This window comes from Heptranchias perlo, chromosome 25 (assembly GCF_035084215.1).
Source record: "Heptranchias perlo isolate sHepPer1 chromosome 25, sHepPer1.hap1, whole genome shotgun sequence".
In the NCBI taxonomy this organism is placed as follows: Eukaryota; Metazoa; Chordata; class Chondrichthyes; order Hexanchiformes; family Hexanchidae; genus Heptranchias; species Heptranchias perlo.
Window position 1 is genome coordinate 6,162,048 of NC_090349.1, and position 17,927 is coordinate 6,179,974.

The 17,927-nt window shown below is 46.4% G+C and overlaps 1 protein-coding gene across 2 annotated transcripts in view; it reads right to left on the bottom strand.

The window, feature by feature from the left end:
* Positions 1–17,927, bottom strand: part of LOC137341960 (uncharacterized) — a 64,967-nt gene that overhangs the window by 7,494 nt on the left and 39,546 nt on the right. The window contains exons 5-10 of one of the 2 annotated variants that reach the window (XM_068005509.1): positions 16,792–17,388; positions 13,938–16,635; positions 10,324–10,410; positions 4,724–4,892; positions 2,255–2,388; positions 2,077–2,148 (exon numbers count right to left, since the gene is read on the bottom strand). In XM_068005509.1, coding sequence (XP_067861610.1) covers positions 2,077–2,148; positions 2,255–2,388; positions 4,724–4,892; positions 10,324–10,410; positions 13,938–16,635; positions 16,792–17,388 — 3,757 coding nt within the window. Of the gene's footprint in view, positions 1–2,076; positions 2,149–2,254; positions 2,389–4,723; positions 4,893–10,323; positions 10,411–13,937; positions 17,389–17,927 lie in introns of both variants that reach the window. The other variant, XM_068005508.1, reaches the window with a different exon arrangement.

Sequence of the window (17,927 nt, forward strand, 5' to 3'; positions counted from 1 at the left end):
TCAAGGGCAGTCACTCTCACCTCACCTCTGGAATTCAGCTCTTTTGTCCATGTTTGGACCAAGGCTGTAATGAGGTCTGGAGCCGAGTGGTCCGGGCGGAACCCAAACTGAGCATCGGTGAGCAGGTTATTGGTGAGTAAGTGCCGCTTGATAGCACTGTCGATGACACCTTCCATCACTTTGCTGATGATTGAGAGTAGACTGTTGGGGTGTTAATTGGCCAGATTGGATTTGTCCTGCTTTTTGTGGACAGCACATACCTGGGCAATTTTCCACATTGTCGGGTAGATGCCAGTGTTGTAGCTAAATGTAAGGAATCTTACAACACCAGGTGAGAGTCCAACTGTTTTATTTGAAAATCACAAGCCTCCGAATAAAACAGTTGGACTCTCACCTGGTGTTGTAAGATTCCTTACATTTGTCAACCCCAGTCCATCACCAGCATCTCCACATCAGTGTTGTGGCTGTACTGGAACAGCTTGGCTAGAGGCGCAGCTAGTTCTGAAACAAGGACTTTAAATTTAATGCATGGGGGAAAGAGGGAGCGAGGATAGGGGTAATAGGCAAGTGGAACTTGGAGCAGGCTAAGAAATGGCTGTGTTTTGGTTAAGTTGGAGTTTAGAGGATGAGAGGCCTGAAAGCACAGTAGGTAACGTTGGAATAATTGAATCTAGAGATTCGATCATGGGCAATGGTTTCATTGACGATGGGGCCGAGATAGGGGTGGAAGTGGAAGATGTCTGAGGCTGAAGTGGTCTTACTGATGGACAGGGTGTGGGGTTTAAAGCTCAGGATCAAACAGGACTCCAGGACTGCAACAGGTTTGGTTCAGCCGAAGAGTGTGGCCGGGAAAAGTGAGTGGAATCAATGATAAGGGAACAGAATCAATGGCAGCGATTGATAACTGCAACTTTAATCATCTTGAAGTCACAGATCGGCTCCACTCACTTGGATGAGGCCCACAACTCACGTGGCCCAGTCACCGTTCCTATTTCCCCTCCCCCAGCACAATCCAAGAAGAGATGACCTGCTCTTGACCCTCCCACCCGCTCCACCCACAGATCCCTCCTCCCTCCCAACCCACTCCACTCACTGGTCCCTCCTTCCTCCCTCCCAACCCACTCCACTCACTGGTCCCTCCTTCCTCCCTCCCAACCCACTCCACTCACTGGTCCCTCCTTCCTCCCTCCCATCCGCTCCACCCACAGGTCCCTCCCGCTCCACCCACAGGTCCCTCCTCCCTCCCTCCCGCTCCACCCACAGGTCCCTCCTTCCTCCCTCCCATCCGCTCCACCCACAGGTCCCTCCTCCCTCCCTCCCACTCCACTCACTGGTCCCTCCTTCCTCCCTCCCATCCGCTCCACCCACAGGTCCCTCCCGCTCCACCATCAGGTCCCTCCTCCCTCCCTCCCGCTCCACCCACAGGTCCCTCCTCCCTCCCTCCCGCTCCACCCACAGGTCCCTCCTCCCTCCCTCCCGCTCCACCCACAGGTCCCTCCCTCCCTCCCTCCCGCTCCACCCACAGGTCCCTCCCTCCCTCCCTCCCTCCCGCTCCACCCACAGGTCCCTCCCTCCCTCCCTCCCGCTCCACCCACAGGTCCCTCCCTCCCGCTCCACCCACAGGTCCCTCCCTCCCTCCCTCCCGCTCCACCCACAGGTCCCTCCCTCCCTCCCTCCCTCCCTCCCTCCCCACAGGTCCCTCCTCCCTCCCTCCCGCTCCACCCACAGGTCCCTCCTCCCTCCCTCCCTCCCGCTCCACCCACAGGTCCCTCCTCCCTCCCGCTCCACCCACAGGTCCCTCCCTCCCGCTCCACCCATAGGTCCCTAAGGCAACAATATACTCTGCCAACTCAGCCCTGCCCGCCCCTGGGAAAGCACCCGCCTTGCCTTGCAGCGCAGCCACCACCCCCATAAAACATAGCCAAACGGGGAACCCTAACCTGCTGGCCTAAAGTAGAGAGAACAAACGACACACTGGAATAGCACAGTCCAAAACCCTACCACTGTTGGGTGTTCAACCTAGAATTTGGGCTTTGAAATAAAACGAGAGGAAAGCACATTTAACCTGTAACATACCTGTGTGCAGATGGCGACTTATAATTCTGATTAGTGTATATCTCCTCCAAACTAAACTCTTTCTTCTTCAATCTAGGAAGTAAGAGGTCTCCAATTACCACCATAATAATGAGCAGATTATCTTGAACAGCAAAATGCAGTCAGGTGCCAGCTGCACACACTGGTGCATCGTACTAACCTCTTGGGTTTAGGCAGCCCCATGGGGGTCAGATTAGTGTCTTGCTTGGGAACGGTTTTCCGAATTCGTATTTGGGAGACCTTCCTCAGAGATCCCTTCGATTTGCTGACAGGCTTGTCGGGAGCTGCACGTTCCTGAAGGGGAGTCAAGACTGTTTTACTGCCAGATCAGCGTCAACAACGCAACACTTGCAAAGAAACACAAGGTACAAGTGATGGAAAGGTTTGTTTGTACTCATCAGACTTGCAAAGAAACTCTTTAAAACCCTAGATGGGGGACCAAGCCCCACAGCACAGGATATCACTTTGATAAGCAGTTGTTGACTGAGTTTAACACGGGTCAGATTGTTCAAACACACTGGGAGGGCTCGTGACTACACATTGAATATACTGCACGATGGGCTTATGTGGAGATAAGTCTTCAAATGTTTCAAGTCCGTCTTGTGATAGCAACGTAACTTTTGATTCAAATTCTCAACTCTTTCTACAAGGAGACGCAAGAACTTTTTGGAAGGGTTTCCCCACCCCCCCTAATTAAACTGATTGGAAGCTTCACCCCCTCCCCCCACCCCTAGAAAGGTGACCACGTTCTCCCCATCCTCCCCCAAGAGCACTATTAACAGCTGAAGCAGGGCTCAATGGTAGCGGAGGTCAGCCTGGCGGTCGCAGGCCCACCACCGGTCAGCCTGGCGGTCGCAGGCCCACCACCGGTCAGCCTGGCGGTCGCAGGCCCACCACCGGTCAGCCTGGCGGTCGCAGGCCCACCACCGGTCAGCCTGGCGGTCGCAGGCCCACCACCGGTCAGCCTGGCGGTCGCAGGCCCACCACCGGTCAGCCTGGCGGTCGCAGGCCCACCACCGGTCAGCCTGGCGGTCGCAGGCCCACCACCGGTCAGCCTGGCGGTCGCAGGCCCACCACCGGTCAGCCTGGCGGTCGCAGGCCCACCACCGGTCAGCCTGGCGGTCGCAGGCCCACCACCGGTCAGCCTGGCGGTCGCAGGCCCACCACCGGTCAGCCTGGCGGTCGCAGGCCCACCACCGGTCAGCCTGGCGGTCGCAGGCCCACCACCGGTCAGCCTGGCGGTCGCAGGCCCACCACCGGTCAGCCTGGCGGTCGCAGGCCCACCACCGGTCAGCCTGGCGGTCGCAGGCCCACCACCGGTCAGCCTGGCGGTCGCAGGCCCACCACCGGTCAGCCTGGCGGTCGCAGGCCCACCACCGGTCAGCCTGGCGGTCGCAGGCCCACCACCGGTCAGCCTGGCGGTCGCAGGCCCACCACCGGTCAGCCTGGCGGTCGCAGGCCCACCACCGGTCAGCCTGGCGGTCAATCTGCAGTCCATGTTGGTATTTATCCTCCATGAGCAGTATCCTAATCCCATGAGCCCACCCCTGTTCCCATATCCCCTTTCCTTCATACACCCATCTAACCTATTCTTAAATGTTGATGATCTCTCCTTCATGGATGTGGAAGAAAGGTGGGTAAATGGAGTTGAGGTACAGATCAGCTATAATCTGATCGAGCCTGTTCCACCAAAGGCTAAATGGCCTACTTCGGTTCCTATGTTCAGTCACTAACTCTAGTACTGCATTCCACAGCTTTACAACCCTCTTTTGTATAATAAAGTTTCTCCTGCTCACGTTCTAAATCTCATGTATTTAATGTTAACACTCTTACCTCTGATTCATATGGTCGTGGGTTCAAGCTCTATTGCAGAGACTTGAGCTCATTATCTAGGCTGGCATTTCAGTGCAGTACTTTCGAAGGTGCTGCCTTTCAGATGAAATTAGGTTAAAACGAGGCCCCGTCTGCCCTCTCAGGTGGACTTAAAAGATCCCATGGCACTATTCGAATAAGAGCAGGAGAGTTCTCCCCAGTGTCCCGGCCAATATTTATCCCTCAACCAACATCATTAAAAGGGTTATCTGATCATTATCACATTACTGTTTGTGGGATCTTGCTATGTGCAAATTGGCTGCTGTGTTTCCTACCTTACAACAGTGACTACACTTCAAAAAGTTCTTCATTGGCTGTAAAGCATTTTGGAACATCCTGAGGCTCTTAATCTCATTCTGGACCACTCAACCACTGTTTCGATCTACTGAGTCGCACCCCTTCATAATTTTAAACACCACTATCTAATCACCCTGTAATCTCTTCTGTTCTAACGAAAACAACCCCAAACTTAGGAACATAGCAACAGGAATAGGCCATTCAATTAGATCATGGCTGACCTGTAACAACTCCATTTAATCACCTTTCTTCCGTATCGCTTGATATCCTTACCTAACATACCCAGCAGCTTACAGCCTTTTTTCTTTGGGGGGGGGGGGGGGGGGGGAGTGCGCGTGAGATGTGTGAGAAAAGGTCCTTCCCGATTTCACCGCTGAATAGCCTAGCTCTAATTTTAAGATTGCTCCCCCTTTTGGGGTAACAGATTCAGCCGAATACGTAACCGCCGAATTTTACTTGCCTCTTTTTGCTCGGAGTGGAGTTGAGTTTCCACATACGTAATGCTCGGGATGGGTGATGCGGAGGCGAAGTTGCCGTCGGTAACAGTGCATTCTGCGGACGAGGTAGGCAGGTCTGACAACGCAAGATACGGCTCTTTGATGCAAGCAAAATTCAAGTGCTGCAGGTCGCTGTGGTAAAAGCACAAAGATTACTTTAGAACAAGCCGACCCACTGACACTACAAATCCCCTAGCCTCAAAATGCACCCGCCCCACCCTCAAAAAGCCTCAGCCTTTGTCCTTGTCCAACAGCTATGTGGTACCTTTGTGGATGAGAACAAAGACTGCGAGAAGATGGGCAAATTGACCACGGCACTGTGATACAAGAGGCCATTCAAGTGGGGGAGAAAAAAGGAATGTGGTAGTGTTAGGGGATAGTATGGACAGGGGGATAACTACTGTTCTCTGCAGCCGTGACCAGGAGTCCCGAAGGCCGTGTTGCCTCCTGTTGCCGGGGTTACGGACATCTCCTCGCGGTTGGAGAAGAACTTGGAGGAGGGGGGGGAGGATCCAGTTGTCGTGGTCCACGTAGGAACCAATGACATAGGTAGAACTAGGAATAAGTTTCTGCTGAGGAAGTTGAGGAGCTAGGGTCCAAATTAAAATCAGAACCTCAAAGGTAATAATCTCTGGATTACTACCTGAGCCATGTGTAAATCGGCATAGGGACAAACAGATTAGATGGTTAAATGCATGGCTGAAAGAGTGGTGTGGGAAGCAGGGGTTTCAATTCATGGGGCACTGGCACCATTACTGGGGAAAGAGGGAGCTGTTCCATTGGGATGGCTGCACTTAGCGGGCTGGGACCAGTGTCCTGGCAAATCGAATAACTAGGACGGTAGATGGGGCTTTAAACTAATATGAGGGGGGATGGTTCAGGTAAGGGTAAATTTATAAGTCTAAAGAGAAAAGTCAAGGCTGTAGAGCAGAGTAGCGATTTGGGTAAAAACAAGCAGAGTGTGTCAGGAAGGGACAGAAAGCTTAACAAAGGTAATAGGATATTAGTGACTAAGGAAACATCAGGGAAAAACAGTAAAAAGATAAAATTAAAGGCGCTCTATCTGAATGCACGAAGCATTCGTAACAGGATAGAGGAATTAATGATACAAATAGAGATAAATGGGTTTGATCTAGTAGCCATTACAGAGATGTGGTTACAGGGTGACCAAGGTTGGGAACTAAATATTGTACTTGACTGAGAAAAGACAGACAAAATGGAAAAGGAGGAGTGGTAGCCTTGATAATAAAGGATGAGATGAAGGCAGTAGTGAGAAAGGATCTTAGCTCAGAAAATCAGGATGTGAAATCAGTCTGGGTAGAGCTAAGAAATAAAAAGGGGCAGAAAACACTGGTGGGAGTAGTTTACAGGCTCCCTAACAATAGTTATAGTGTTAGACAGAGTGTAAATCAGGAAATTAGAGGTGCATGTAACAAGGGTAATGCAATAATCAGGGGGGAGTTTAATCTTCATATAGACTGGGCAAACCAAATGGGCAAAAGTAGTTTGGAGGACAAGTTCATGCAATGCATTCGAGACAGTTTTCTAGAACAATATGTTGAGGAACCAACTAGGGAACAGGTTATTTTATATCTAGTATTGTGTAATACAGGGTTAATTAGTAACCTTATAGTTAAGGATCCTCTGGGGTAGAGTGATCATAATATGATAGAATTTCATATTGAGTTTGAGTGATGCAGTTACATCCAAAACTATGATCTTAAATTTAAACAAAGCCAATTACGTAGGGTATGAGGGGCGAGTTGGCTAAGGTAGATTGGGAAATTAGATTAAAAGATATGATGGTAGATAAGCAATGGCAAACATTTAAAGAAATAATTCATAATTCTCAACAAATATACATTTCCTTGAGGAATAAAAACTTCACGGGAAAAGTGATCCAACCACGGCTAACTAGAGAAGTTAAGGAAAGTATTAGATTAAAAGATGCTTATAATGTTGCCAAAAAGAGTAGTAAGCCTGAGGATTGGGAGGGTTTTAGAAATCAGCAAAGGATGATCAAAAAATTGATAGAGGGAGAAAATTGAATATGAGAGTAATCTAGCAAGAAATATAAAAACAGATTGTAAGAGCTTCTACAAATATGTAAAAAAGGAAGAGATTAGCGAAAGTAAACGTGGGTTCCTTAGAGGCAGAGACAGGAGAAATTATAATGGGGAATAACGAAATGGCAGAGACCGTAAACAAATATTTTATATCTGTCTTCACAGTAGAAGACAAAAAATACCACAAACAGTGGGAACCAAGGGGCTAATGAGAGTGAGGAACATAAAGAATTAAGATTAAAGAAAAAATACTGGGGAAATTAATGGGACTAAAAGTCGACAAATCCCCTGGACCTGATGGCCTACATCCTAGGCTGCAGAGCTAGTGGATGCATTGGTTTTGATCCTCCAGAATTCCCTAGATTCTAGAACAGTCCCCATGGATTGGAAGGTAGCAAATGTAACCTCGCTATTCAAGAAAGGAGGGAGAGAGAAAACAGGGAACTACAGACCAGTTAGCCCTGACATCAGTAATAGGGAAATTGCTCAAATCTATTATTAAGGACGTAGTAACGGGGCACTTAGAAAATCATAATATGATCAGGCAGAGTCAATACAGTTTTATGAAAGGGAAATCGTGTTTGACAAATCTATTAGAGTTTTTTTGAGGGTGTAATAGCAGGGTAGATAAGGGAGAACCAGTGGATGCAGTATATTTGGATTTTCAAAAGGATTTGATAAAGATGCCACACAAGAGTTTGTTACATAAGATTAGGGCTCATGGCATTGGGCGTAAAATATCAGCAAGGATTGAGGACTGGTTAACAGACGGAAGAGAGAGTAGGAATAAACGGGTTATTTTCAGGTTGGCAGGCTGTAACTAGTGGGGTGCCGCAAGGATCGGTGCTTGGGCCTCAACTGTTTACAATATATATCAATGTCTTAGATGAAGGGACCGAATGTAATGCATCCAAGATTGCTGACAATACAAAGCTAGGTGGGAAAGTAAACTGTGAGGAATCCGCAAAAGGATGTAGACAGGTTAAGTGAGTAGGCGAGAAGGTGGTAAATGGAGTATAATGTGGGGAAATATGAAATTATCCACTTTGGTAGGAAGAATAGAAAAGCAGAATTTTTTTTAAAAGGTGAAAGACTAAGAAATGTTGGTAGTCAGAGGGATTTGGATGTTCTTGTACACGAATCACAGAAAGTTAACATGCAGGTACAGCAAGTAATTAGGAAGGCAAATGGTATGTTAGCCTTTATTGCAAGGGAGTTGGAGTATAAGTAAGGAGGTCTTGCTGCAATTATATAGGGCTTTGGTGAGATCACACCTGGAATACTGTGTACAGTTTTGGTCTCCTTACCCAAGGAAGGATATACTTGCCTTAGAGGGGGTGTAAAGAAGGTTCACTGGATTGAATCCTGGAATGAGAGGGTTGTCCTATGAGGAGAGATTGAGTAGAATGGGCCTATATTCTCTGGAGTTTAGAAGGGCGAGAGGTGATCTCATTGGAACATATAAAATTCTTAGAGGGCTTGACAGCTGAGAGGTCGCTTCCCCTGGCTGGAGAGTCTAGAACTAGGGGTCATAGTCTCAAGGTAAGAGGTCGGTCATTTAGGACCAGGTTGAGGAAAAATTTCTTCACTCAGGGTTGTGAATCTTTGGAATTCTCTACCCCAGAGGGTTATGGATGCTCAGTTGCTGAATATATTCAAGATTGAGATCGATAGATTTTTAGACACGAAGGGAATCAAGGGATCGGGCAGGAAAGTGGATTTGAGGTAGATGATCAGCCATGATCTTATTGAATGGCGCAGCAGACTCTAGGCCGAATGGCCTACTCTCGCTCCTGCTCCCATTTCTTATGTTCTTATGTTGTAGGAGGTACTTATAAGATTGACAGTACTCAAAGTAGAAAAGTCACCTGGTCCGGATGGGATGCATCCTAGGTTACTGAGGGAAGTAACAGTGGAAATTGCAGAGGCTCTGGCCACAATCTTCCAATCCTCCTTGGATATGGGGATGGTGTCAGAGGACTGGAGGACTGCAAATGTTACACCCTTTTTCAGAAAAGGAGGGATAAACCCTGTAACTACAGGCCATTCAGCCTAATGTCAGAGGTGGGGCAACTTTTACAGACAGTAATCTGGGACATAATTAACTGGCACTTGGACAAATATGGGCTAATAAATGAACGTCAGCATGGATCTGTTAAAGGCAAATTGTGTTTGACTAACTCAATCGAGTTCTTTGATGAAGTAACAGAGGGTTGATGTTGCGTCCAAGGACTTCCAAAAGGCCTTTGATAAAGTACCGCATAATATTTGTTAGCAAAATTGAAGCCCATGGGATTAAAAGGATAGTGGCAGCGTGGATATGAAATTGGCTCAGGGACAGAAAGCAGAGAGTAGAGGTGAACGGTTGTTTTTCAGACTGGAGGGAAGTTTACAGTGGTGTTCCCAGGGGTCGGTATTAGGACCACTGTTCTTTTTTGATATATATTAATGACCTGCACTTGGATGTACAGGGCATAATTTCAAAGTTTGCAGGTGAGACAAAACTCAAATGTAAACAACGAGGATAGGAACAGACTTCAGGAGGACATAGACAGACTGGTGAAATGGGCAAACACATGGCAGATGGAATTTAATGCAGAGGTGCAAAGTGATACATTTTGATAGGAAGAATGAAGAGAGGCAATATAAATTAAATGGTACAATTTTAAGGAGGGGGGGGCAGGGTGCAGGAACAGAGACCTGGGGGTGTATATACACAAATCTTTGTTCACAGTGTGTCAATTTTTTTCCCATTATAAATTCCTATAGGTGGCAGGGCAAGTTGAGAAGGCTTTTAAAAAAGCATAAAGGATCATTGGCTTTATAAATAGTCATAGTGTACAAAAGCAAGGAAGTTATGTTAAATCTTTATAAAAGGTCATAGGATACGCCATTTGGACGCACCAGCCAACCTACTTGAAGAAAAGGACAAGGACCCGCTGTTTGATTAATGTTGCTGAGTGGCTTTGGTTGCCTGTTATTCATTGAAGTAGCAAGCATTTTGGGCTTGACAAATATTAATACCTGTGACATATCTGTATATATGTTATATTTAATGTAAGATGTTTGACCTGCATTTAGCGGCCAGTATTCTGGAGTGACCCACACCTGCATTTAGAGGCCAGTATTCTGGAGTGACCCACACCTGCATTTAGCGGCCAGTATTCTGGAGTGACCCACACCTGCATTTAGCGGCCAGTATTCTGGAGTGACCCACACCTGCATTTAGCGGCCAGTATTCTGGAGTGACCCACACCTGCATTTAGAGGCCAGTATTCTGGAGTGACCCACATCTGCATTTAGAGGCCAGTATTCTGGAGTGACCCACACCTGCATTTAGAGGCCAGTATTCTGGAGTGACCCACACCTGCATTTAGCGGCCAGTATTCTGGAGTGACCCACACCTGCATTTAGAGGCCAGTATTCTGGAGTGACCCACACCTGCATTTAGAGGCCAGTATTCTGGAGTAACCCACACCGGTAATTTTAACACTTACATCTTCTTATTGGTCTGTAGTAGCAGCAATGACTTTGCTTCACTCAAATCTGTTCCATTCCCAGCGACCAGGCAGGACGGAAAATAACTGGATAAACAAACATACGCCCATTATGTGTACAACTGCACCACTAAAAAACGGAGCAGTGGGATCAAATACCCTGATGTTAAAAGAGTAAAAGACTTTCTCTAATGACTCACCATAGGACACACAAGGCTGAGAAACAGCTACATAAACTCCACATTAAAAGGCTGGGCCAAGACACAACGTCACAACTGTACAGCCGAATAAAAGCCTAGGGAACTAATACCATGGCAGAAAGGTTTAACTAAATGAAGAATGCTGCAATTATCCTGGGATCTGAGACACTGGGCAGTACCTTTACCTCCAAGTTTGAACAGTGTTAACTCAACAAACCTGGATATTTATTGCACTGCATTTACATGCATGGTTGAATCATATTGAAACAGTAATGATCATTTACTGCGCTGCTTTCATTTTGAAGTGTTTATATACTGGAAAAATGCAACATTCGATTCATTAATTAGGGGGAATAGATAGCATCCTCTGCAGTTGCGACCGAGTGTCCAGAAGGGTGTATTGCCGACCTGGTGCCAGGGTGAAGGATATCTCGAAGCAACTGGAGAGGAACTTGGAAAGGGAGGGGGTAGATCCAGTTGTCATGGCTCATGTCAGGACTAATGACATAGGAAAGAAAAGGGAGGTGGTCCTGCTAAGGGAGTATCAGGAATTAAAAAGCAGGACCCCACAAGTGGTAGTCTCAGGATTACTACCCGAGCCACGTGCTAATTGGCATAGGGGATAGACCAATCAGAAAGGTGAATGCATGACTGAAAGACTGGTGTGGGAAGTAGAGGTTCCATTTTATGGAACACTGGCTCCAGTACTGGGACAGGAAAGAGCTGAACTGCTGGGACGGACTGTACCTGAACTGGAACGAGACCAGAGTCCTAGTGGAAAGGATAAACAGGGCTGTAGACAAAACTTCAAACTAGTAAGACGGTGGGTGGGGGGGGGGGGGGGAAGGGGGAGATCTGGTAGAAATAACCGTAGCCTGAAGATAAAAAGAGAGAGGAGAGTAAAGATCAGACCAAGGTAAGGAATAAGGGTAACATAAAAAAATCAAGGAACAGATGAAGTTAGGAACATAGGAACAGGAGGAGGCCATTCAGCCCCTCGAGCCTGTTCCGCCAATCAATTAGATCATGGCTAATCTGTACTTCAGCTCCATATCCCTTAATACCCAAACCCAATAAAAATCTCAGTTTTGAATTTCTCAATTGACCCCCAGCCTCACTAGCTTTTTGAGGGAGAGAGTTCCAGATTTCCACTATTCTTTGTGTGAAGAACTGCTTCCTGACATCACCCCTGAACCGCCTAGCTCTAATTTTAAAGTTATGCCTTTTTGTTCTGCACCCTCCCACCAGAGGAAATAGTTTCTCTCAATCTACCTATCGGATCCTTTAATCATCTTAAACTCCTCAATTAGATCATCCCTTAATCTTCTATACTCGAGGGAATACAAGCCTGGTCTATGTAACCAGAGCTTTATATAACTAACATAATTTCCAACCTTTTTTATTCCAGCCCCATTGAGATAAAGGCCAGCATCGCATTAGTCTTTCAAATTATTTTTTGTACCTGTCCACTAGCTTTTAGTGATTTCTGTACATGGACCCCTAAATCTCTCTGCTCCTCCACAGTTCCTAGCTTTTTACCATTTAGAAAATACTGATTTATCTTTCTTAGATCCATGGATGACCTCACACTTTCCCATGTTAAACTCCATCTGCCACAGTTTTGCCCACTCACAATCTATCAATGTCCCATTGCAACTTTCTGCTCCCATCTACACTATCTACTGTGTCAGAAAACTTGGATACACGGCTCTCTATTCCTTCATCTAAGGTATTAATAAATATAGTGAAAACCAGAACAGATCCCTGGGGGACACCACTAATCACATCTTGCCCATTGGAGTACATACCCATTATCCTTACTCTCTACCTGCCTCCTAACCAATTTCCTACCCACGTCAATAGGTTGCTTCCAATTCCATGCATTCATTTTTGATAATAGTCGCTTGTATTGAACCATATCTAATGTCTTCTGGAAGTCCATATAAATAACACCTATAAATATTCCCTAATCTACCACGTTAGTACCAAGTTATAGAACGTAAATATAAAATAACTTAAGTAAAGCGACAGGAACAATGAACAAAAACAAATTAATTTGCCTATACTGCAACGTGCACAGCATCTAAAAAATGGGGGAACTAGAGGCAATAATTCGTAGAGAGGAACCAAATGTAGTAGGGATAACTGAAACATGGCAGCATAAAGAGCAGGATTGGCCGTTAAATATTGCAGGATATAACTTACTTAGAAAGAATAGAGAAGGAAGGGGAGGGAGGGAAGATAGGGTAACTATACCAATTAGAGATAATATAATGGCATCTATTAAAACGCATTTGGATAGTTACATGGGTAAGATGGGTATAGCGGGATATGGGCCAAGTGCAGGCAATTGGGACTAGCTTAGTGGTATAAACTGGGCGACATGGACATGTTGGGCCGAAGGGCCTGTTTCCATGTTGTAAACTTCTATGACTCTATGGCAGTAGAAAGAAAGGACTTAACTAACATTAAAATAGAATCAGAATCCATACGGACTGAAATGAAGGATAAGAAGGGGTCGATCACGCTAATAAGGGTATTCAACAGTCCACCTTATAGTGGAAAGGAATTGGAGGGAGAAATATGTAGGCAAACCTATGAAATGAGTAAAAGATATAAAATAATAATCGTGGGAGATTTCAACTACCCCCAAATAAACTGGCCAGAGGTAGTGAAAGGGGAAAGGGAAAGGAGTTTTGAAAGTGTGTACAGAACTGCTTTCTTATCCAGTACTAAGAAGCTCAAGAGGGGAATCACTGCTGGATCTAGTAATGGGAAATGAACCAGAGCAGGTAAGAGAAGTAAGCGAAGAGAAGGGACCTTCGAGGCACAAGCAATCACAACATAATAAGGTTTAATAAGTGTGAAAAGAAGATAACTATGAGAGGACGTGTACTCAGCTGCAATGGCTCCCCAAGACCCAACATGTGAAGAATGCTCTTTTTTTGGGTGAAGTGCTGGGAGATGGGGAGGGAGGGAGGGATGGGGTTACCAGTCAGTGCCCCTAGCACAAGTTACCACCGTCAGGACAGGGAGGGTAAGCAGAGAAAACTGGAGCGGTTAAGAGAGTGTACAACAAAAGTTGCAAGATTGCAAATGAACCGTGGGCAAGCAGCAGTTATGATCTGGAAAACACTGCGCTACCTGAAAGAGTGGTGGGAGCAGATTCAGCAATAACTTTCAAAAGAGAATTGGATATGTACTTGAAAAGGAAAAATTTGCAGGGCTATGGGTGAAATGGGTGGCAGAGTGGGACTAATAGGTTAACTCTTTCAAAGAGCCAGCACAGGCACGCTGGTCCAAATGGCCTCCTTCTGTCTTAGAATATTCTATGATTATTGATCTGTACTTGCCCATTGCAATGACGTTTCTCATTATAGCCACCTGATATAATGTAAAGCATGCTGCACTAACCTGGGACTGCTTCCCAAGCTGCTCCTCCTGCAGTTGTTCAAAGGGCTGATGTTGAATGTTGACACACACGTAGATGGACTGTACTGACTCCACCATGACACTACTCCGCCCCGGGTGTAGGGCAGCGACCAAAAGGATTGGTCTGAAGGAACTGGGGGAATTAGTTTTTTTAAACCCTCTCCGAACTGAGTTAAATACGGCTGCTGGGCATTAGGGACTCTACCAAAATGGCGCTGCCTTGTCCAGAGTCTGTAACAGGCCGGGGATGAAAGTGCTAGAACGGTGTGCAACCCAAACTTGGAACGAGTGCAAGGACACCTCCCAGTCCTGAACGGTGAAGCAGGCGGCCAGAAGGTCTTGCCAAAGCCGGCCTGGCAGTGGAAAACCATCCAAGAGTCTTCGCTTAAGTGCTGAGGAACGATTGATAAATCTCGCCTTTCAGACACAGAGCGTTGATCAAATGTTTCGTCGCTATCAGCGAATGAAGAAAGCATAGAGTCCAAGTTGAGATGAGGCGAAACAGGAAAAACGGGAGTAATGAAATGCACTGACTGCGTACAATTACTCTGAAGAGGCCAGTGCTGATCCTTTCCATAAAACCGAGCAAGAGGCTTCACACTGATGGACTGCTCTTTACTTGGAGTCGGTAGGTGACAAAAAGTGTCCCAGTAGGATAATCGTTCAGTATTGAAGCAAAACTGTAGGTCCTTAAATTTTTGGGATTGAAACCTACTACACATGCCCATAGCTATAATAAGCTCGGATGTTCTAGAGAATTCCTGCTGCATTTCTACACACTTGGAAAACACACCCAGGCCATTGGCTATGGTTGACAAGTGTTCCAATAGCACGGGCTCTCCAGGCAGTTTACTACATGCTAAATCATTAAGCGGCAGAAGAGGCAGAATCTTTGGTTTTATTTCTTCCATTTGGTGAAGCTTGTCAGAAATTAAACAGTTACTCTCTCTGCTACAACAATCCAGACTCGCTGAAGTCCTGTTCAACCAGAATTTCTCTAATTTGGGAAAATTCGGAGTAAAATTTGATAAAAGCACTACGTGGTTTAATTTCTTCATCTTTAACCTGAAGCCCTTTCTCCTACTTATACTTCTCAACGCTTTCCTCTTTGTAGAGCAAATAGCTGCTTCCTCGTGCAATGCTATCATTCCGAAATTTCCAAGCATGTCTGTTCTTCTGTCCATATCCATTTGATCACGTTTATTTTCCACACAGCTTGCCTCCTGCTCTCTGAACTGAACATGCACATGGTTTGTAAACTGCACTGAAACGGATTCCAACTCACTGTTAGAGGACTCAACAGGTCTGTGCCCGTTATCCTCGCAACACATTGCATCACTTTCACTATAGGCACAAACGATACCTCCGTTAGATGTCAGTGATTCAGTTTGCTTGTTTCGAAAGGTGTTGATACTACAGATTCCATTTGTTAGTATCTTGCTTTCCACTATGCCTTTATGCTCCTCTCTGATTGCATCTCTTGCCACTGTTACCTCACCTTCTGCATTATTATTGGCCATTGCTGCCATTACCTCACCTTCTGCAGCCAACTCCATGTTTGCTTTTTCTGGAGGCGGCTTCACCGACGCATTCTCTTCAAGTATACTGCTAATCTTCACACCCTCCACAGGAACTTCTCGGACCGTCTCATCCTCTGTGGGTGCCAAAGACCCTGGAGAAAACTCATTCTCTGAAAACACCCGACTGGTTGTCATACCTTTGGAAGGCACTGCTTGAGCTGGCCCATTGACGGCAGACATCTCCTTATATATAGTGTCTGGAGATAGCGCAAACAATCCATTCTCTGCAAGCATCTCTTTGGTCTTTGCAACTTCTAAAGGCTTTGCTTCATCGGTCTCATTCTCTGCCGTCAATTCTGTGACTAATATATCTGTGGGTATATCAACTAACTCTCCATCTGCAAGAACCTCAAATGTCACACTTTTAGCTGTTGTTACAGCTTCTACAAGTGCCTCACCAGCCAGCTGTTTCTCTGCAAGTGGACTACCGGCTGTCACACCTACTTCCGGAGCCAGCTCACCTGCTGTAGAAACCTCAATGGCAGCAAGCTCATTCTCTGTTAATGCCCCATCAGCCGCCACATCTTCAATAGGCACTTCTGTGGCCAGCTCATCTGCTGAAGAAACCTCCATGGTGGCAAGAGTGTCTGTAGGTATGTCAGCCAACTCATTCTCTCCAAGCAGGACATTGGCCATTACCCTTTCTACAGGAACTTCACTGGGCAGTTCACTCTCTGCAAACAGCTCCATGGTTGGATCTGGAGGGACCTCATGCAGTCCATTCTCAGGAAGAGTGAATTTGGTTGTCGCAACTCCTAAAGGTACTGCTTTGGTCACACCTTCACTAGATATTGTATCTGTGGATACATCAGTCAACTTGTGCTCTGCTAGAAACTCAGAACTCTCTAATTCTATAGTTATGTCTTCCCTTGCAAGTACCTCAGTGGCCAGCTGATTCTCTGCAAGTGTCTCACTGGTTATCACATCTTCAAGAGGGACACCTGCAGCCACCTCACCTTCTGCAGCTGTCTCCATGGCTTCTGTAGTATTTGAAAGTACCTCAGTCAATGCACCCTCAACTACTCCATTGGTTGTTGGAACGTCTAACAGCATTGCACTGGTCACCTCATGCTGTGTAGTTAATTCCATGGACGCTGGATCTGTGGGTACATCAGCCAACTGGTCACTTTCAAGAATCACACAAGCTACACATTCTCTAATCACTTCACCTTCCAGTTCCTCACAGGCCAAATGACCCTCTGCAAGCCCATCTGTAGTCACTTCACCTTCTGCAGGCATCTCAACAATTGCCTTACCTGGAGTTACTTCAGCCAACCCATTCTCTGCAAGTGTCCCCATGGTTGCTGCATCTTCTACCGCCACCTCATTCTCTGCAAGCAAGTGGCTGGTTGCTGTGGCATCTGAAGGCATCTGGTCAGGCACATCACTGGTCACTACATCTTCTAAAGGCACTTTGACCAACTCAATCTCTACAAGCTTCTCTGTGGCTGCTGCAGGGAGAGGTACCACAACTAATTCATTTTCTACAAGTGCCTCGCCTGTACTCTCGCCTTGTACAAGCAGCCCTTTGGCCATATCCACCTCAACGTGCTTCACAGTTGTTGCAGGAAACTTTTCTTCACATTTTGCAACTTCAATAGCCTTGTTTTTCTCAGATACGTCACCGCTTGCTCCGTTTTCTGTACACATTTCATTGGCCAATACTGAAAACAAACGGTCACCACGGGCTGACTGTATCACACTGCTACACAGAAGATAACTGCACTTTGTTTCCCGCTGACGCACATCAGTGGCAGAGTCGCCTCTCTCGCAGTTATCCATTTCAGTGGGATCTTCTGCTTTCTCATATCCGGCTACTGATGGGGCAGTATCACAGCTCGAGTCATCTTCACCTGCCAACAGAAAGAAAGTTAACTCCAATCTGTTGGGCACTAGAGTACAAGGGGGCAGAAGTTATGCTGCAGCTATACAAAACCCTGGTTAGACCGCACCTGGAGTACTGTGAGCAGTTCTGGGCACCGCACCTTCGGAAGGACATATTGGCCTTGGAGGGAGTGCAGCGTAGGTTTACTAGAACGATACCTGGACTTCAAGGGTTAAGTTACAAGGAGAGATTACACAAATTGGGGTTGTATTCTCTAGAGTTTCCAAGGTTAAGGGGTGATCTGATCGAAGTTTATAAGATAGTAAAGGGAACAGTTGGGTGGATAGAGAGAAACTATTTCCGCTGGTTGGGGATTCTAGGAGTAGGGGGCACAGTCTAAAAATTAGAGCCAGACCTTTCAGGAGCGAGATTAGAAAATATTTCTACACACAAAGGGTGGTAGAAGTTTGGAACTCTCTTCTGCAAACGGCAATTGATACTAGCTCAATTGCTAAATTTAAATCTGAGATAGCTTTTTGGCAACCAAAGGTATTAAGGGATATGGGC